Source organism: Equus caballus, chromosome 11 (assembly GCF_041296265.1).
Source record: "Equus caballus isolate H_3958 breed thoroughbred chromosome 11, TB-T2T, whole genome shotgun sequence".
Lineage (NCBI taxonomy): Eukaryota > Metazoa > Chordata > Mammalia > Perissodactyla > Equidae > Equus > Equus caballus.
Window position 1 is genome coordinate 24,229,611 of NC_091694.1, and position 19,762 is coordinate 24,249,372.

The following is a 19,762-nucleotide window of genomic DNA, read 5'->3' on the forward strand; positions in this document are numbered from 1 at the left end:
GCATCCCTGATAGTGCCGAGGAAAGCAGAGTGGGAGAGATGCCCTGCATTCCCGCGTTTAGGAATGACTACCCCCAGTTGGGAAGAGGTTCTGTGTACCTGAGGCCATCTTTGGTTGCACTGGACCCCCAGGGTCCCAATCCCAGCACTGTCCCCTGGAGACCTCTCCTCCTCCCCCTTCTTGGTTATCTTGAGACAGGTGACCTGAGGTCCCTGAGAGAGGAAAGGCAAGCCCGTTCCTCCTCTACCTGGGCAGGACTCTTCCGTTCTGATTCTGAAAGTGCTAGGAAGGATTTCTTCTGCCCAGACTGGAGGTAGGGAGGGTTTCTGGAGTGATCAGAGCATCAGTCCAAGCTATGCCCCTTGTGCTAAACCCAGTGGTTTCTCAGACTAAGGGGAGGAGTGGAGAGGCACAGGTCAGGTACTCAAATGATGCAGGCCTGGCCTGAGTTCGGCTGTGATTACTCTGACCCCGGCCTCATCACACACACAGCACGCTTTCCATGCTCCGGGCTGAGGGCGGTTCTTTTGCAGGGGATCCCTGAAGCACGGCCAGCAGGCAGCCTTTCGAGTGACGCACCATGTCCTTTCTCCAGGCTTGGTAGTGGGCAAAGGCTGGCTATGAGGCCTCGGGGCCTTGGGGTACCTGGAGATCTTTCTGTCGGAGAAGTGTCCTTTCCCTGAGACTTTGAGGCTTCATTATAAGATCCCAAACATAGCCCCCTTTCTAAACATCCCTGGCTTCAGGAGAAACAGGGTAATAACAGAGGCCACCATGGAAGCAACACAAAACATGCGGGACAGGGAGATGAGCCTCTGGGTGCAGATTCCGCATTCCAGGCTACATCATAAACCAGGAAGTCCAACGTGGTTGGAGCAAAAAATAATTTTGTTTGAAGGGAAGGACCTCCTCGGAGTGATGAGAAGTGGCAAAGTTCTCATCAACACCAGGGAAAGCTTGCTTAAAGACTCCCACAGCATCCAAAATGCACGCCTCCTCCCCATGTCTGCCCGCAGAGTCCTCAGCAGCATCAGCGAATGAGAAGAAATGCTACTCTGGGCTCTCTCCGGAGTCTACTAGGAATCCTCATGTTAGAGCTGCAAGGGCCTTTAGAGGTCTGGACCAGTCCTTCATTTTATGGATGAGAAAACGGAGACCCAGAGAGGGACCATAACTGGATCCCATAGCTAGCAGATAGTGCAACTAGGCTGCTTTCTGCTATGCTGGCCTCAGGTGCCCCTCCCTTTCCTCTCTCAGAGGCAACTCCCTGCCTGGGAAACTCTGGTTTCCAAGAGGCACAGGCAGAATCCCAAAAATCTCAGGCCTTCCCAAGCCCGTTGTCACCCTGTCTGCTAAAGGCCTGTCACCTGAAGGCAGCTCCACTGGAGTGACGGCTCCCGTTGGCCCTGGCTAGCCCAGGGCCTCTCTGGGGGTGGTGGGTGGGGAGGGAGCTTTTGTGGGGGTTGATTGTCTGCAGCTCTGGCTTTGTCTGTCTGTCACTCAGAAGTGAACCGCCAAGGGGAGAGGTCAGGCTGGTTGGTGGAAAGGGAGAAAGAGGCCTGTCCCTGTCGGCGGCGAGGGGTGGGGAAGAAGGTAGGTGATGGGGGGCGGGCAGGGAACACGGCTCCTTCAACCTCCTCATCCCCCACTCCCAGCTCCTCAGCTCCCCCAGGGACTTCCAGGCTTTGCTCCTTTAGGACCAGTGCAGCAACGGGCCGCAAAGACCCTTCTCTTCTTGCCATGCAATTCTTGAGTCCCCACTGGCGATCGGCTCCTGTACCCTGCCCTACCCTGGCCTGTCTGGAAGAAGGGCCTTTGAGGGAGTCTAGCTCAAAGCCACTAGGAAGGGGTAGTGTCCCCGTTCCACACAGCAGCCTCTCTGACTCCACTCCCATGCTTGCCTGTCTCCCTGCCCCACTTGCTTCCTCAGATTCCCCAGGCTCGCCCCCTGCAACCACACAGATCCATCTCCTGAGGCCCGTTTTCAGGCCGCCCCAGCTTCCACTGTACGCCACTGCATCTCCCCAGATTGTGCAGTTTCCAGTCTCTCCTTGCTCCCTCTGCACACGAATCTACCTCCCCAGCTTCGACTGTTTTCAGGCTTCTCTCTCTCTCTCTCTGCCCTCCTGTACACGAACTGTCTCCCCAGATCCTGCTGTTTCCAGGTTCCCCCATGTTTCCCCGGTACACAAATTGGCCTCCCTGGGTTCGGCAGTTTCCAGAACCCCCTTGCTCTCTCACTAGGTAGTTCCATCTCCCCAGATTCAGCTGTTTTCAGGCTCCCCTCACTTGCCCTGTACACGGACACGTCTCCCAGGTTCTGCAGTTTCCAGGCTCCCCTATTTCCCTTGTACACGGATCAGCCTCTAGCTTATGTTGATCCCAGCTGCCTAAGGGATTCAGTAGGTTTAAGGGGGTGGAAGGAAAACACTAGTCAGAAAGTGGAGGAGGAGAAGGATTGCCATCAGGGAAGCTCCTTATTTCTCTTGTGACCCAGAGCCCTAAGCAGCTTGCACACAGCAGCCTCTGGGCCTCTGACTCTACAAATAGGTCCCTTGAGCTGATCTGCCCTGGGACACGCCAACGCCCGTCTCCTTGCTGCTGCCCAGAGTCTGGATTTTAAGCTGAGCATCCTCTGGAGGGCCCCATCTTGGAGAAGGTGCTTGTGCACACACGCACTAGCACTACGGCAGGGCAGGGCAGGCAAAGGCCTTCCCTAACTAACCCTGGGCTTCTCTCAGCTCCCGCCCCGTCTCTCCCCTGCTGCTCCTTGCTTGCCTTCCCAGGCCCTCTTTGTCCCTTTCTCACCTGCTGCACCTTAGATCCTCTCAATTTATTCACATAGAACTTAAAGGAGACTCCAAAAGCCCTCCCCACAGCAAAGCAGGTACAGAGCTAAGAGATCCACACTTTTTTCTTTTTTTTTTTTTTTTTCAGTTTTTCAGGATGGAGTAGTAGTAATCTCAGGCCCTGGAAATCAGTTCTGTGCCTAGACTAGCATCCTGGCATGCTTCCCCAGGCTTTGAAAACACTTGCTTCCTCCTTGTTGCATAAAAGCAGCCTTCCTGCATCCTAATCCTGCTTGGAAGAGGGGGGCAGAAGAGGGGTGCGGTGTTCTGCAAGGTTTTCCAGGATTCTTACCTTCCCTGATTCATTTCAATATTGCCCCCAAAGTTTCCACTGGAATCTGGGGAAGTGTGTCTGATTCTCCATCTCTTTCCTCCACTCACACACCCACCCACCCAGTGGCCTAATCCCAGCCATTTTGTCAGTCATGATGCTCCATCTTGCTGGCTCCAGCAAACGTTCTGGGTTCACAGGGAACAAATAGGAAGAGCAGGCCCGCTGGGTCCAGGACGGTGTCTGAGCAGAAGAGAGGCCTTCTTTCACAGTGAAGCCCACACTTATGTTCGGACCTCACTGCTTCTGCTCTCAGGACCAGAGGGAAGTTTCAGCTTGCCCACCTGTCAAGCAGGGATGACAGTACCTGCCTACTCACAGCGAGAGGGAGTGCAAATGAGTTTACCTATGTGGAGGAGACAGAGTTCTTTTACAGAACTTGACAAATGCAAGTTATTTATATAAGTCCTAGTAAAAGAAACCTGTACAAGGAGCTATTCCGCATTTGTATATCAATTCTCCTTCCTTTGTTTGAAAATAAATGCAGCTGATGGCACTCAGTTATCAGTTTCGTTATTTTAGAAACACTATTGGAGTTGGTGTACCTAGAAACTGTACAAACTACCTATATACAGTTGCCAACATTCATTGAAATGTACACTTTAAATGGATGAATTTTAATGTATGTAAATTATACCTTAATAAATCTGATTGAAAACATGCAAAGAAAAATGTGAATTGGGGTTTTGAGTCTAGAGCCCTGCTAGTTTTTTTTTAACTGCCCAGGAAGGCACTCCTTGTCATGGGATTTCTATGTATAAACGTTAGATTCTGATGCTCTTGCAGAAAGCATGGGCAGTGGGCAGAGGGAGGTGAGCAGGGTTTCAGCAAACTCTCATTCCTGTCCCAGCTCTGTCACTCGTCACCTCTGCGACATTGGGTTAGTCATCCTTTGAGTTTCACTTTCCTCATCCGAGGCTTGTTCTCCCAGAACCACCCAGCTTCCTTTTCCTACCTCAGAGTATAAACCTTGTTCAGTGCCCGAACCCCTCGGTCCCTCTCCCCAGCCTCCAGCTGCCCTGGGGAGTGGGGTCGTCGATTGAGAGGGGTGTCTAGTTTTCTTGACAGAGTATTCATGAGGGGCCCTATTTTCTCAGTACAATTGTCGCAGGTTCCTAGGGCCTCTCTCCTCCTCCTCCCCACCAAGGTGCTCACACCTCTCATATGGGACTCCCTCACAGCAAGGCTCTGCTCTGCGTCCTAGGGCATCTCTAGGAATGGACTCCCATGCTCGGCACCATGGGACAACCGCCGTCGGGTGGGTGGTAGAGATGCCCTCTAGATCTGGTACCTGCAGGCCCTTCCACTGCCCCATCCTGCTGGCTGGGCAAGGAAGGATGGAAGTGGGGCTTGTCTTACAGCGCCATCTTCTGGGCAAACCTGTGAGAGCCGACGTTTCTTGCTGCCATTCAGAGGACACTGGCATATTTTTTGGTCTCAGAAGTTCTTTTTTTTTTTTTTGAGGAAGATCAGCCCTGAGCTAACTACTGCCAATCCTCTTTTTGCTGAGGAAGACTGGCCCCGAGCTAACATCCACGGCCATCTTTCTCTACTTTATACGTGGGATGCCGACCACAGCATGGCTTTTGACAAGCAGCGCCATGTCCGCACCTGGGATCTGAACTGGTGAACCGTGGGCCTCCGAGAAGCAGAACGTGGGAACATAACCACTGCACCACCAGGCCGGCCCCTCAGAAGTTCTTTTAATCTCATCTGTTTTCCAAGAAGCGAGTTCTGGATTCTGGATTTTCCCAGCCATCTCTTAGGAGAGAATGTTCCAGGAGCTCTCCAACCTTCCAAACACAGGGCTAAATCCTCCGGGGTGATAGGGATGGTCCCTAACCCACTGAGCTCTGGAAGCAGCTGAGGCTAGTCTTTCCCAGTCATTCCATTGGTGAACGCCTATCTCCACATATCTACCCCACATGTCCCCAACACACACACCCCAGGGAGCCCTGTCCGTCACTAAGAAGCTGTTGCCTGGAGGCAGGGGCATAACCTCCAGGACTTTCAGAGTTTTCTTCTATCAAGTTTTCCTGGATGAGGACTCCTTGGCAGCCATGAGAAGAAGATACATGCATTCAAGGCCTTAAAAATCAGGTGTCTGGATAAAGATAATTGTGGGTCTGGTCGAATGGAATCAAATCTCCCTTGCGGGGCTGGCCCTGGGGCCAGATGCTTAAGTTCATGGGCTCCTCTGCAGCGGCCCAGGGTTTCGCTGGTTCAGATCCTGGGTGCAGACATGGCACCACTCATCAGGCCACGTTGAGGCAGCATCCCATATGCCACAACTAGAAGGACCTGCAACTAAGATATACAACTATGTACTGGGGGGATTTGCGGAGAAAAAGCAGGAAAAAAAAGATTGGCAACAGTTGTTAGCTCAGGTGCAAATCTTTAAAAAAAATCTCTCTTGCTACTTCTTTTTCTTTCATTGGGTCTGGGGTTTTTGTTTGTTTGTGGGTAACTATTTTCAGAGTGGGGGATGGTGAGGAGAATAAGAATGCACTGGATATATAAGATATAAAGTGGATTTATTACTTTTTAACATACTTTTCAGAACCTACATGATCAAATCATTGTCCCTAACAAAGTGGTCCCTTTGGAAGGCCTCATTTGAAATAATTACCTGTAATTATCTGAATTAATTCAAAAGCACCAAGTAATCAAACTCTGAGTGGACTTGATTTTTGCAAACTTTTTGGTGACAAGATCATCAGTTAAGCCGGGTAGCAATGTTTTAGATAAAGAATGAGACGTGACTGTAATGAAAATGATTGCCTTCTGTGGGTTATATGCTGACCCTAAATTCTTATTTCCCTCTTCAATCCATGTTCCATGTTGCTGGCAGAGTTCCTTGCACAAAACACAGAGCTGAAAATCTTCAATGGCTCCCTATTACCTTCAGAAGACAAGACAAGCTCTTAGCCCTGTGGTTGAGGCAAAGAGCTGCGGGCAATGGAGTCAGACCAACATGGGTTCAAATCTCACCTCGGTGCCCCGGGGCAAATGATCCAACCTCTCAGGCCCTCAGTTTCCCCGTTTGTAAAAAACTCCCACCAACCCCAGCAAGGTGCCCGGTTCAGAATAACCAGTTGGTAAATATCTACTGAAATAATTTATTCCATAAGAAACTTTACTTTACCACTACTATTATTTTTGTCAATACTGTTTTTCTTAGGTAAGAGTCAGTTTTGAGGGACAGTACTCATCTACACGTCCAGTATAATGTCCACATGTTTCCTAATCACTAACTTCTTTGGATCTTCATCTAAGATATGTTCCAGTTTTAGCTCATAGAGATGAGAAAGAGAGTAGGAAGCAGATGACGACCGTACAAATCTTGATGACAGAGTAACATTTGGCAGCCATTTGATTAATTTTTCTTTTTTTTCAAAGTATGACTTACCTACGGGAAAGAACACACATCTTAAGGGCAAGGTCTGTGAATTTTTACCACCCCTCAGATTAAGATAGAGAACACTATTGGATTTTAAAAGGCGTTTTTACCTTAAAATAGCTCTCAAATCCCTCTCTCCTTTCACCCCTCCACCCCCAGGCCACGGCCATATCTGGGCCCGGTCACGAACTCATCAGTCTCCCTCCCTTTCTTTCCCTAGTGCCTGGCTTCATGGCAAACAGTCAGACACTTGATTGAATGAATGAACGAATATTATTGAATAAACGAGACCCAGTTTGGAGGGGAAAGGAGACCCATAGGGTTGTGCCAAACCTGCTTTGGGTAAATTATTCAACTTTGCCAGAGTTAAAGGGTATCTACCGAGAATTCGGAGGTAAGCTTTTCTTCTCTGTAGCATTTCAAAGGGAGGTTGAGGGCACAGAAAGTTTGAGCCTCAGGCGGGTCCCCAGCTCACCCTCCACCCGACTCCCAGGCCTGGCTGGCCCCGCCTTCACCAATTTGTGCTGCCCAGCAGACACCCTCCCGGCCGCGGTCCAGTCAGCGGGGAGCCATCCATCACTGTCTGGATGCAAGCCAATCCGACCAGCTCTGCCCGCCTGCCAGCCAATGGCTGGAAAGCAAGGGGCGCGGGGCGAGAGAGGGGCGAGCCGCTCAGGGTGGTATAAATGGGGTCCGAGGGCCTGGCCGTGCTACCTCTGTTGTTCAGCCAGGTCTAGGTGTGGCTAGCGTCCCCTCTCCGCCAGAGCCCTGGGGCCTGTGCTTCTGTGTGCGCCCTCTAGCTGGACCCAGGCCCCTGGAGTCTCGGTGTCTGACGTGCCCTGGTGCCAATTCAGCAGGCTGAAGCGGGGCGCCCTTCCCCACACACGCTCGAGACCCGCTGGGTCGCCCACGAGGGCAAGAGGGAGGAGGATGCAGACAGGCGGGGAGGGGCCCTGGGGATGAGAGCAGACGGGAAGGCGGGCCCCGGCGGCCGCTCCGGCCGGGAACCGCCGGCCGCCCTTCCCGAAACCCGGTCGTGGGCAGACGGCGCCCCGCCCGCCCGTGCTCCGCGCTCGCCTCCGCGCCGCCGGCTCCGGCCCTGGCCGCGCTAATGAGGCCGTCTGGGGAGAGCGGGGCCAGCGGGCGGAGCTCGGGGCAGACGGCCAGGCCCGCCGTTCTGGCGGCTCCGCGGGCTGCGGGCGCCGAGAAGGGGCCGGGGACGCAGCGGGGTCTCCTCCTCAGCCCCCGGAGAGCCGGGCCTGCAGCCCTGGGACCCCCGGGATGGGGCAGCGCCCCGCCCTGCCGGCCCTCCCCGGGGCTCCCGCGGTTCCGCGCAGCCCTCTCTGCGCTGGCTTCTCCCCGCAGCGGGGGCGGGTCGGCTGCTTCGCGGCATCCGCCCTCCCCACACTCCTTTAGCCACAGCGGGCGAGGACACCTCTCTGCATTGCCATGCCCCCTCGGCTCGTTTGTCAACCCCACACAGTCCACTTTGGGCAAGGGGTTCGGACGGCCCTATGGCACCGGGCTCGGGGAAGCCACCCTCTCCAGCAGTTCCTCCTCTCGAGCCCGGCTCGGGGGAACCCCAGCAAATACTTTAACCTTTCAGAGCCTCAGTGTGCCCCTCCGCAAAATGGGGATAGCACCGCAGAGTGCAAAGGATTCGGTGAGCCAGTTTGAGCGAAGCCCTGGGCCTTCTCATTCCAGTCCCTGCACAATTGGAATTGCAGGGCCCAGGCGGGTCACTAGGAAGTGAATTTGGCCTCCTGTCCTAGCGGTCATCTAGGGGCGGCGGACGAAGCCGGGCACCAGATGAGGCCTTATTTTGCCTAAGTATTTCTGGAGAATTTCTCATTTCCCCTCTCAACACTGGCCCCCGAACTCTACAGGATTTAATTACATACGCTTCCTTTTCGGAGTTGCCTTTTTACGTTATTTACTGGAATGGGTTATGTACACAGCTATTACAATGTATTTGTTTACATAACTATATCTTCATCATTTTCTCTAATTACAGTATTCATGCCCATTATAAATATCCAATCTTAGAGAGTTTTATAACGTGAGACATGATAACCCACAGGGACAGCCTCTATTAGCACCTAGGGCTCGCCGCTTCTTTACTGTAGCGGCTGGCAGAAATTCCTGTGCCCAAGCTGGCGGGGAACTCGCAGGGCAGGTCAAGCGTGCTGGTTGCTAGGGCAACGCCCTGTCGTGGGTGTTGGGGGCCGGCGAGGAACACTCAGGAACCAGGCTCGGTCCCGCCCTAGGGGCGGAGTTAGTAAGAGCGGGACCCGGAGGGAGCGCATTTCCCGCCAGGTGGCGCCATAGGATCGCGGATGCGGTCCGGGGGCGGGGCTCCCTGCAGCAGTTGGCGCCAGCGAGGGGCGGGGCCGGGGTGGAGCGTGGACCGCAGGGTGTGGTTAGCAAGGGATCAAGGAAAAGTTGCTGTTCGGAGACGAAACGTTAGACACGCTCCGTGACTTCTGGACAGAGACGCAGAAAGTGTACGCGTCACAGAAAGACAGGGAGAAATGAGGAGTTCTGAGACGGGGAGAGAGAAGGGGAGTCGCGTCGCTCAGAAAGTCGCTCCATCCTTCCCGTTTGCCCCCGGGATCCCCCTCCTCCCTTCTCTCCCTCCGGATCTGCAATTCTTCACCCCCTCTGGACCGTACTGCGTGCTCTGGACACACAGGCACGGTGGGGGCTGGCCGATGCTTCCTCTCCTCTAGCATCCGGGCCCCCAGGGCAAGCTTGCAGGGCTCTAGTGCCCAGGGTATATGCCAGTACAGGATTCCCGTGGTCCCGGGCATGCCAAGAAAAACAGGCGTGATCTTCCTCAGTTTGTGCTGAGGAAGGCTTATGCCCTTCCCTTCTGGAGGCTGGGAATGGAAACAGTGACTCAAAGACTCTCCAGCGGGGCCGCCGTGTGTGCGCCATCTTTTGCTCTGTTTTTCCTCGAATATGTGCCATTCCTCCCATTATTACTCTTTTACGATGTCACACAATCATCCTCAGTCTTTGTTCCCACATGTGGGACCCCGTGGTGTCAGTGTCGCACCCCCTCGCTGTGTTAAATCACCCCCTTCCTCTGGCCCACCCCTCTCCCCAGTCACACAACCACAAGGATATGCCCTGGTACTGGGCATCCTGGAGATGAGCCGAAGAGAGTGCAGGAGCCCTTATCAAAACACACACTTCCCAGGCCAAGAGAGAAGGACACCATCAGCAGGAGACAAAAGCAGGTTTATTAGGGCTCTGGGGCCAAGGATGCCTAAGGTCTGAGTTAAGGCAGCTCAGCTGGTTCTCATGGCCCAAGGGACAAGCCAGGGCAGGGAGAAGGGGTGACTCAGTGCTGAAGCCAAACCTGTGCATCTCAGAGTCCTGCCCGCAGACCTCGGGAGGCAGTTCTGGGAGGACTGGGGACATAGAGGGATGGCTCCTGTCCCCTGGGGTCTTGGAGCTTTTGCCAGGATTAGGGGAATGGTCAGGGGGTAAGGAGCCTTGAATGCACAGTCTTCATTTCAGTAATGACCATTTAATTTGTTCCTTGGCAGACTGAAGAACCTGGAGGAGGGGGGTGGAAGGTTGAGAGAAAGAATTGGGGGGAATGTCAAGCGCCTTAACACTGCAGTGAGGGGGAGGGCTACAGCCCACCTTCTCTAAGTGTCCCTGCAGCCCCTGGTCACTAGGTGGCAGCAGCTCATCTCTGCCTAGTTTAAGTGGGGCCAGGTCATCAAACGAAAGAGCAGCCCAAACTGGCTGCAGCCAGCTGCCAGCCCAGGCTCCAGCCTGCCCAGCCCTGTTCCTGCATCTGCAGCCCTGGGTGTGGCAGCAGCCCTGTCTCCTCCACCCGTGCCATGCAAGCTGCCCACAGTGCCACGTCCAGGCAGATGCCCAGGCCTGACAATTCCTGTGCCCAGACACCTCAGCAAACCCCCAGCTTTGGCCTTGGCTGGCAGTGCGTCCTTGACACCCCACCCCAACCCACTGCTGACGTGGCACAGCTGGCAAAGGTGGCTGGCCAGATGCTGCCTCTGGATACCTGCACTCAGATGTGTTCACGCTCACATCCTGCTGAGGAAACAGCCTCAGTCCCATGTCGACACAAATCCATGCAAGGCCAATGTGGCGGGGACCCCAGGGCTCTGCCTCATTCTGTCCCTCCCGCCATTAAGCCTCATTCCCTTCCAAAGAAGGTCAGTCCCACACTGTATGTCCCTTCCACCTGCAGTCTTCCTCCTCTCTCAGGGACAGCCTGGCCCTGGGGTTCTCCCACTTCTAGCAAGAATCTAACTTTCTCCTCATTTCCTCTCCCATTCACTACCTGCAACTTCCTTGTTTTTTTCTCAAGAATTCCATTAAAAGTGCTATGTCTTCATTCTTTCCTCCTTTAGAAAAATAGGAGCTGTGCAAGAGCTTTCCATGCATAGCTCATCTAATTCTCATAAAAACTCTATGAGGAGTGTCCTGTGATTATGAGGCCCAGAGACGTTGAGTAACTTGCTCTAGGTCACCCAGCTTGTAGGTGGTAAGGTAAAACACACATCCCGGGATGACTCACACGAGTGCCAGTGTTCTTATCTGCCGTGCTCATCGCACCCTAACCTCTTTCTGCCCTGAAAATTGCCATGCGGTCCATCCATCCGAGCGAGCTATGAGGAGGCATGGGGAACCAGGAGAAGGGAGAGGCAGAGTGAGCACGAAGGGCAGTCACAGGAAAGTGGGCACCACACCTGGGGCTCCACATGTGTTGGCACAGGCCCATTGCAGCCTGGGCCGCCACAGCAGGAGGTAGTTAGTGCCGGGGCAGGAAGCTCCATAAAAGCAGGATTAGTCTGAGCAGAGAGACCTGTGGACAGACAGAACGGAGGAGGTCAAGCTGTCGGCCTGATAAGCAGGAAGTTTGTGCAGCTGGGAAACCAGTCAGGCCACAGATTCAGGACCCTCCCACTGCCCCACATGCAGCCCCAGATAGGACCATGCAGGGGACTGGCGGAGTGGACTTCTTCACAGCCAGGTCACTGAGGGGCAAGGTGACAAGTTGTGAGTGGAGAAAGTTAGACCCTGTCACAGGTTTAAAGGTCCCTTAACCATTCCAGCGTGGCCTCTAAGCAGCAGGGGGTGAGGGTCTGGAGGAAAACTCCTATTTGGTATCATCTGGTTGAGGGGAGCATCAGGGGCCCAAGTCCCCAGTTGCTTTGGGGGACAGGTGAACCAGCTATCTCCAGCGTGGGCAGCTCACCCCGGGTTTCGATCCAACTACACCAAGCCAGGAGATGAGGTGGGCTGCTGGGAGGGTGAGCATTGTTAATACCCAGCCCTGCACCTCCTTGCAGACTCTGGAAGCCTCCAGTGCCTCTCTCCAAGAGACAGCTGTCACTGCCTCATCCCTTCCCTCCCGCAGCCCTGACTTCTCAGCCTTGACAGCCCCATGGGGTCCCCCTGGGAGGCTCGGCTCTTCTTCTCCCTCTAGCCCATTTCTGGCCAAGGCAGATACAGGGGGCGTACCTGGGCCACACTCTGTTCAGTCAAGCCGCTGTCATCTGCCTGCGGGGAAGCAGTGTCACTGGGTGGTCAGGACAGGGCGAGGGCATTGAGTGAAGAAAGAGAGGTGAAGGAAAAAGGCTGGGCGGGGGTGGTGAGGGGATCCAGGACTGCACACCTGTATCACCCGTTAGTGGAAGCCCAGACCCCCGGGGCCCATCTATGGTACAAGGATGGGAGGGGAGGTTTCATCCAGACATGAGGAGGCAAACTAGGCAGGGAGATTCTGTCTACACCCCCACTCCCCAACCTCAAGGCCACGGCAGCCACGTGGAGTCTCTGAGAATTTATTTCCCCAGACTGTACTTCCCACCAGGGAGGATAGTGAGGGGCTTGGTGATTCTACAGGGCAGAGGACAGGAGAGCTCTTTTACTAACTCTACCCCCCAAACTGCACTCCCCCAACAAGTGCGTCGACCCAGTGGTCGCTTCTGCTAGAGGAGCTTGGGTTTCCACCATCCGGGCTGTGGCAGCCCCTAGCACAGGGAGGACGGGAGGTGGGAGGATGGGAAGAGGGCCTGGCAGAGATGGGAGTGAGGGGCATGCAGGATGACTCTTACCCTAAAATTCACTTTCTGGATCACTTGCTGGGGGTCGCTCTCCAGAATCACGCTACAAGATGAGAGAGAAACCAGGAGGAAAATCCTTGACAGGATCCTCCCCTTTGCGCCTCCGCCTGCTGAGCCCGTTCCCTCCCTCGCCACAGCGGCCACCGTGCCTGCTCCAGGGCACCTTCCCGCTGACACTCCTCCGGTGGCAACTCGCCCTCACCATGGAGAGCCCTCGGCTCCGATTCGTCTATGCTTCAAACCTGGTGGTCACAGACTTGGTCGTCACTAGGCAAAAGCTTTGAAATGGGGTGAGGGCGGTGCAGTCTAGAACATCGGGGTGTCAAAGGCAGGGACTCAGAAAACTGCGAGCTCTTGAACGTTCACTTCGCCTTCTGGATCCAGGGATGGATTCAGACTCAGGGAAGGAAGGACCCCTGGGGTCCCTATCTCATTTCACTGTTATTTTATGCCACAGGGTCATGCTATATACAAAAGAAATGGAACTCCAAAAATCAGAATATCTTCCCTCCTGATAGACCCAAATATCAAGGCTTTTCTCAGCTGGTGGGCACTTTCATGATGCAGTGGGTGCCATGGAGCCACGTGTGGGTGTGTGCAGGGGCGTGTGTGTGAGGGCTGGTCACTGGGGACGCGTTAGAGACGGTGGGGACTAATGCTCCTCCTTACCGGGTCAAGCTCTCCAGGGCAGAAGTCTAGTTTTTCTGTATCAGTCCCAGGGAAGTGAACGCACATCTTTTGAAAGCCTCTTCCAGGCCCCATCCCTGGGGCAGCCCCAACCCCGGGCTCCCTCACCAGGAGTCCTTCAACTGATAAAAACAGAAGCATCCCAGGTCAAGGCCCCAGTTCAGGCGTTGCCTCTACTGACCGCTCCCTGATTTTCCTTTGAGGAAACAGTGAGCTCCTCAGCGGGCAGAGGCTGGCCTTCTGGTGGCGCAGACCCGGAAGCTTATAAAGCCTACATCCTTCCTTGCACAGGCCCTTCCAAGGCCCTGCGCCTCATTTTGTATTTGTAATCGGGTGTGTGTTTTCCTCAAAGAGGTTCCACCAAATTATATAGACGTCTGGTTCCAGAAAACTTGGTCTTATTCTGCTCATTTTTGGGTCCCAGCCATTAGCACAAGGCCTTGCAGTAGCAGGCAGTCAATACAGAGGGAAGGAGGAGGGGGTAATTCCACCGCAACCCGTCTCCCAGAGGACCCCGGCCCCAGGCAGTGTGGTACACTGCCGAGGAGAGAGAGTAATCTCTGGAACCACGCACTTGGTTTTAGATCTTGGCCCTTCTGCTCCCTAGCTGTGTGACCTTGGGCAGGACACCTGAATGTCTGAGCCTTTTACATTATTTATAAAATGGATATAATGATAGGTGCATGTGGATGTCTTTAAAGTGATCAGTTTCTACTATCCTTTGCCGCAGAGCCAGAACTTCTTTTTCTCCCTAAATATTGTCTCCCCCCCATGGAAATTCACTAACCCACTCTTCTCATAAGGGCTCCCAGCTTCCTAAGAATACACAGGAATAGTATACCAATAGCAGGTAACATTTATTCAATGAGAACCATGAGCTTCACCTGCATCGCCTCGTTTAATCCCTACACCTTATGAGGTAGTCTCATTATCTCCATTTGAAAGACAGGGAAAGCGAGGCTCAGGGAGATTGTGTAACCGGCCAGGCCACGCATCAGTGATGTTGGATGGGAGCCCTCAGAGTGGGAAGTGGGGAGGCAGCAGGGCTCTGCCTGAATGAAGCCCTTCCAGGGAGGGGCAGGTGTCTGTGCTGCCTGCTTCTCCTGGGTGCTGGAGACCAAACCTTCTCCCCCAGACCCTGCCTATTCAACAGTCAGCCATAGTTTGACATCACATTATTTTCTTGTTTGCTTGACTTTGGCTAATGCTGAAATCAACTTCCATCCTCAGGAGTAGATGGGGAGATGGGATTACCAAGAATATACTGGGGGAGGGAGAAATTGGCCAGAGAGCCAACAATGTGCTGGGTGCAATCTAGACCTGATAACTCTCCAAGGCATCGCCCGCTGTGAGCGTCCCTGACCAGCCCCTCTTCTCTGCACCCTTCCTCACCCGCCATCCACAATCTCGTCCAGCACCAAGAAGGCTCCGTCCATGTTCTCCAGCAACCAGCGCTTCTCCACGTTCTTCCTGAAGGCAGACACAGCTCCTGAGCTTCCCTGTGGCCAGGAGGAGCCAGGTCCCTGCCTAGGTGAGGCAGACCCTCTCCCTCCACTCGTTCCCCGCCACTCCCCGAACAAGCACTGGGAAGGAGAATGTTACAGGCAGTGAGGGACGTGCCTGTACAAGGCATTCCTGGGCAGAGGACAGGTCTGCTTCCTTAAGCCCCCCTTGCCCAACCTCACACACTTGGGGCATTGATACTGCGCCCACCATGGCACCCCAGTGCACTGCATAGCTAGTTTAGATGCTTAGCTCTCCTATCGTTAATTGTGTCGACTGTGGACATTTATTTCTGGATTACCCTGGTTTGGTTTCCCCAGGCCATGTTCACTGAGATAGATACCAGGTAACTGAATGAATGCGGGTACCATGAAAACTACCCTGAGCTTCAAGTCAAAACCTGAGTCTGAGTCTCTGTTGTGATATAAACAGCTTGTAGCCTCAGGCAAATTACTTAGCTGCTTCTTTCTGGCCGCACCCTCATGTGGCTCTGCTCTGGGTGACATCATGGTGGTCAGGTCAAGGGCAGGGGCCTCAGAGGAGGATGCTCTGACTCCACTCAGTCTTGAGGGGACTTCAGGGGAAAAGCAGGGAGGAAGGGCCCTGCCTCTGTGATGTATCAAGTCCTGGGGGATGGGGGCATGGAAGGCAGAGGAACTCACTCACCTTAACACGTGGTTCAGGGACTCAAACAGGCACGTAAGAACAGACATGAGCATCAGCTGGGGGCGGGCAGATACGGGAAGAGGAAAACGAGAGAGCTTGAGATTGAGAAGGCGGAAGGAAGACCTCAGAGCCTTCCTGCATGGGCAGTTGTCCCTTTCCAGAGAGGACAGGCTGGAGACTGACTGCAGCTTGACCTCCCCCTGTATGGGCTGGGAAGCACTGCAGTGCCCCACTGCGGGACAGGGCATACCCTTCTCCAGCAGGGTTTAAGAAAGGAGCAAAGGCTCCCTGCAGAGCACTTCATTTCAGCTTCCCAAGGAACCTAAGGGGCATCCTGGATATGCATTGTCCCAGAAAGAACCATTCTGGCTGCTCCCTGTCCCCAGAAGAAGGACCTCAGAAGGAGGGGTACCAATGGCAAGCCTCAGACTCCAGCTTCTACCCCCGACTCCAAGCCATTCCCCCACAGACAGACCCTCCTTGTCACCCCAACCTCCTAAATTCACCTCATTCTCGTGGGATGAGCCCACCACATACAGGAAGAGGTCAATGCTGCTCTTGTAGACGATGGTCATGCCCCCGAAAAATGCAATCTCACCTAGAAGTGGAGGGGGCTTTCAGTTCTGGCCACCTCTGCCTGGCCCCACCTCCTCCTCTCCAGCTCTGTGACTCTCCCCCTGTGTCCTTCTTCCCTTTCCAAGGAACCCTTGGAAAGACTAGCACTACGGACATCACCCTTAGGCTACTCTGTGTCCTTCCCCCCACCCTCTGCTCTATTTCTAGCAATTGCCTCACTTTGAGGAGTCAACAAACCCAGGTCAAGGTTGACCTTCTGCCCCGCTCCCACCACGTGCAATGCCTTGGACCAGACCGAGGCTGGTGGGGGACCCACAGTACAGTTTGCCTCTTCTGCCAAGAGGGCAGTCTAGGTGTGCTGGGGGTGGGGGGCTAGAGGGGTGGGGAGTGAAGGTTCCCTGGAGGAAGGAAGAGGAGAACAGCCGGGAAGGAGAGGAAAAAGAACCTCTGAAGAAAAGGGAATGGCCTGTGGGTGTGTGAGGCCGACGAGGATGGGTGTGTCCAGGTGGAGAAGACGACGGTGTGCATCTGGGAGTTCTGGGCAAGCAAGAGGCGGACACTTACTGTCAGTCCGGCTGGTCTTGTTGAAGACATTTTTCTCAAAGGCCATCTGCTCCTTCATGGAGGGGAATGTGTCATCATAATACTATGAGAAATGGAAGAAGAAAGGCTGATCGCCATTCCACAGAGCCTGGCGCCTCCCTGGATTTTGTCCCATCTCTACTGCCCTCTAGGCCCGTCTGCTCACTGTTTCCCATAAACACAAATTCTAAGCAAGGAAAATCATAAAAAGTGAAGGAGTTTTGAGGCCTGCTTTTGGAGTCCTCTCCTCATTTCTTGGAGGCCTTTGCGCATTTGGCAGATGTGCGGTGTGCTCAGGGCTGGGGTGGTCCCTAGGTCACACTGTTTCTACACGAACTTGAGTCTATGGGAAAGATGGCAGAGCCAGGGGTCCTTCATCACAACAGTAACAATCATAACAGCTACTTTCTTATCCCCGTGACCTAGACAGGGAAGTGAGGCGTGAAGAAGTCAGGTCACTTATCTGACATCTCACAGTTGTAAAGGGCAGAGCTGGGATTCAACCCCAGGAATGGGCTGACTTTAGACAGTGTTATGGTGAGGATTAAATATCTAAGGAAAAGGTCCTGGCACACATTATATAAGTAAATCAATGCTTTTTCTTTTGTTTTAGATTGGCACCTGAGCTAACAACTGTTGCCAATCTTCTTTTTTTTTCCTTCTTTTTCTCCCCAAATCTCCCTAGTACATAGTTGCATATTTTAGTTGTGGGTCCCTCTAGCTATGGCATGTGGGACACCGCCTCAGCATGGCCTGATGAACGGTGCCATGTCTGCGCCCAGGACTCGAACTGATGAAACCCTGGGCCACCTAAGCGGAGTGCGCCAACTTAACCACTCAGCCACGGGGCCAGCCCCATGAATGCTTTTTTGTTTGAGTTTGGTGAGCCTCTCTCCCTGACTCAGTTTCTTAATGTGAGCATGGATGGGTCCCCCTGGCAGGAGGCCCTGGAGCCTTTGGCATTGCTGGTCCACCTCTGACCATCTGCTGGGGCAAGGCGTGGTCAGCTCAGCTTTCACTATTCTAGATGCGGATTTTGCCACTTAGTAGCCCATCTGCAGGCAAATTAGTAGCCTCCTGCTGGCCACTGCTGTGGTGGACAAGCTCATCTGAATGTCACGAAGACAAAAAAATTTCAGCCCCAAACAAACAAAAAATCTATAATGCATTTCATAGCTAGTTTACATCTGTATCTCCTATCATTAATTGTGTCGACTGTGGACATTTATTTCTGGATTATCCTAGTTTGGTTTACCCGGGCCATGTTCACTGGGATAGATACGAGATAAGTGAATAGTTGGGGCAGTGAAGGCCGCGCTCCTGAGCTTCAAGTCAAAAATGCCTGAGTTCAGATCTCTGTGCTGATAGCAATGCCTGTGACCTCAGGCAACTCAGTTTAGCTTCTCTAGCCCGCATTTTCTTCATTTGTGAAAAGAAGGGGTTAGACTAGATGGTCTCTAAAATCCTGTCTGATTCTAAATTCTTGGACTCCTCATACTAAATCCTAGGTGTTTACCAAGCGTAGAAGAAAAGTGGAGGTTGCTTACTTAGAGTTTGGGGACTAGGACTCCTACACACATTCCCTGCTTCAGGGGCCAGCAGTCTGACAAGGCAAGAGAATGGACAGAATGACCTTTGGAGGGGTCTAAGCTGGGCCCCTCTGAGCCACAGAGCCCACAGTGGAGTGTCCCCTGAGACAGGAGAGTCAGCTGGGTGGGGACTTCTCTTCTTGGGGCTGCAGCACAGTGTCTTCAGGGGCCCTCCGCTGAGTGGGGGACGTTACCTTGGCCAGCAGGCGGTGTCCGTCATTATCTAGGATGAAAACAGCCTTGATGGTGTAGAGGGAAGGTTCCTGCAACTGACACCAGGGGAGAGCTCCGTTGGCCCTCAACTCGAGGCAGACACCCTGTCACTGGCTCTATGGGATCTGCTGGCCCCAGGAGTCCATCCTCATGCTCCAGCGACCCCAGTTCCAAAAGTCCACAACTGGTTCCGGCCCAACCCTGTGCCACATGGGCCACCTCCGGTGCCTGCTCCACTGCCAGGCAGATGTTCCACTGCAGGCCCTGGGTGGGCGCTGTGCCCTTTGGGTGCAGAAGGTCCGTCCGGGCCCAAGTTCTGTCATGCACTGACTGCTCCAGAGCCCGAGTCAGAGTGTATCACAGAACCTGGGCCGGGGGGACAGCGGCGCCAAGCCTCCTCCTTCCAGCTGACCCCGGGCCGAGGCTGGACCCGCGCTCTCAGCGCGCCCCCAGCCCCCTGGCCCGGGGGGGAGCTCCAGAAGCACGCACGTCAGGCTGGGGCGGACCCGCACTCCTTACCCCCTCCCAGCGGAATCTCAGCCCACCCCCAGCCCCAAGCAATCCTCATCACTGCTCCGAACTGATCCAGGACTTCAGCCCCGCGCGGACTCGGGACGGGCCTCCTCGCGAGCCGGCGCCGGGAGGAACTTTTCCTCGCCTGCCGTGGCCCGGCCCGCCCCGCGCTGCCCAGCGGGGGCCCCAAGTTCCCGGGCGCCGGCGCGCGACTTGGGAGTTGCTGCCCCCGCCCCCACCCCCGCCGCCCCGGGACCCGGCGCCCCCCGCTCCGTACCCGCAGCCCCGCGGGCTCCCCGGCTTGGGCGGGCGGCGCCGGGCCCCCGGCCTGGGCCGCCGCGGCCCCCTCCCCCGGGTGCGGACGTGGCCAGGCCTCCGGCCGCTGCATTCCGCTCGCCGCCTCGCGCTGACAGCGCCGCCCGCCCGTGCGCCGCCCGCCGCCCGCCGCCCCGCCTCCGCGCCGCCCGGCCGTCCCGGAGGCCACCGCCGCCCCCTCCCCGGCGGCCCGGGCCTCGCGCCCTCCCCTCTTTCCCCCTCTGTGCGTTTCTTTCCTTTCCCCGTGGCCCCTTCCTTCTCGCCCTCCCTACTCTCCCTTCCCACCCTCGCCGCCCTGCGCCCCACACCCAGCTCGCCTTCCCCCACCTCTCATTTCCCCCTCTCCTCCTTGGCTTCTTTCCTTTCCTTAAAGCCCAGAACTCTCAGCATCTTCATTTTGCCCCAGCACCAGCCCTACTTTCACC

At 54.8% G+C, this 19,762-nt stretch overlaps 1 protein-coding gene across 9 annotated transcripts; it reads right to left on the reverse strand.

The window, feature by feature from the left end:
- Positions 1–9,806: 9,806 nt before the first annotated feature.
- On the reverse strand, positions 9,807–19,458 carry COPZ2 (COPI coat complex subunit zeta 2). Of its 9 annotated transcripts, XR_002811492.2 has the most exons (10): positions 19,300–19,458; positions 18,491–18,565; positions 16,690–16,771; positions 16,056–16,147; positions 15,550–15,605; positions 14,773–14,850; positions 12,685–12,736; positions 12,089–12,127; positions 11,314–11,429; positions 9,807–10,144 (listed from the first exon to the last, which is right to left on the reverse strand). XR_002811492.2 is itself a non-coding variant. In XM_023652670.2 (9 exons), the coding sequence occupies exons 1-9, from the start codon at positions 19,408–19,410 to the stop codon at positions 10,097–10,099; spliced, it is 633 nt and encodes a 210-aa protein (XP_023508438.1). In that variant the 5' UTR covers positions 19,411–19,457; the 3' UTR covers positions 9,807–10,096. The 9 variants fall into 9 exon arrangements, 3 of the variants coding, with proteins under 3 accessions (XP_023508438.1, XP_023508439.1, XP_070082336.1); XR_011422927.1 differs by lacking the exon at positions 11,314–11,429 and having other exon boundaries at positions 12,089–12,146; XR_011422924.1 differs by lacking the exon at positions 11,314–11,429 and having other exon boundaries at positions 14,773–14,963.
- Positions 19,459–19,762: the final 304 nt, after the last annotated feature.

What these genes read in the sequence shown, in the direction of transcription:
- COPZ2 (XM_023652670.2), bottom strand. Translation starts at nt 19,410, where the DNA reads ATGCAGCGGCCGGAGGCCTGGCCACGTCCGCACCCGGGGGAGGGGGCC. An exon ending in GACACCGCCTGCTGGCCAAG is followed by an intron (nt 16,772 to 18,490) that starts GTAACGTCCCCC and finishes CATTTCTCATAG; the next exon opens with TATTATGATGACACATTCCC. An exon ending in TCCAGAAAGTGAATTTTAGG is followed by an intron (nt 12,128 to 12,684) that starts GTAAGAGTCATC and finishes GCTTCCCCGCAG; the next exon opens with GCAGATGACAGCGGCTTGAC.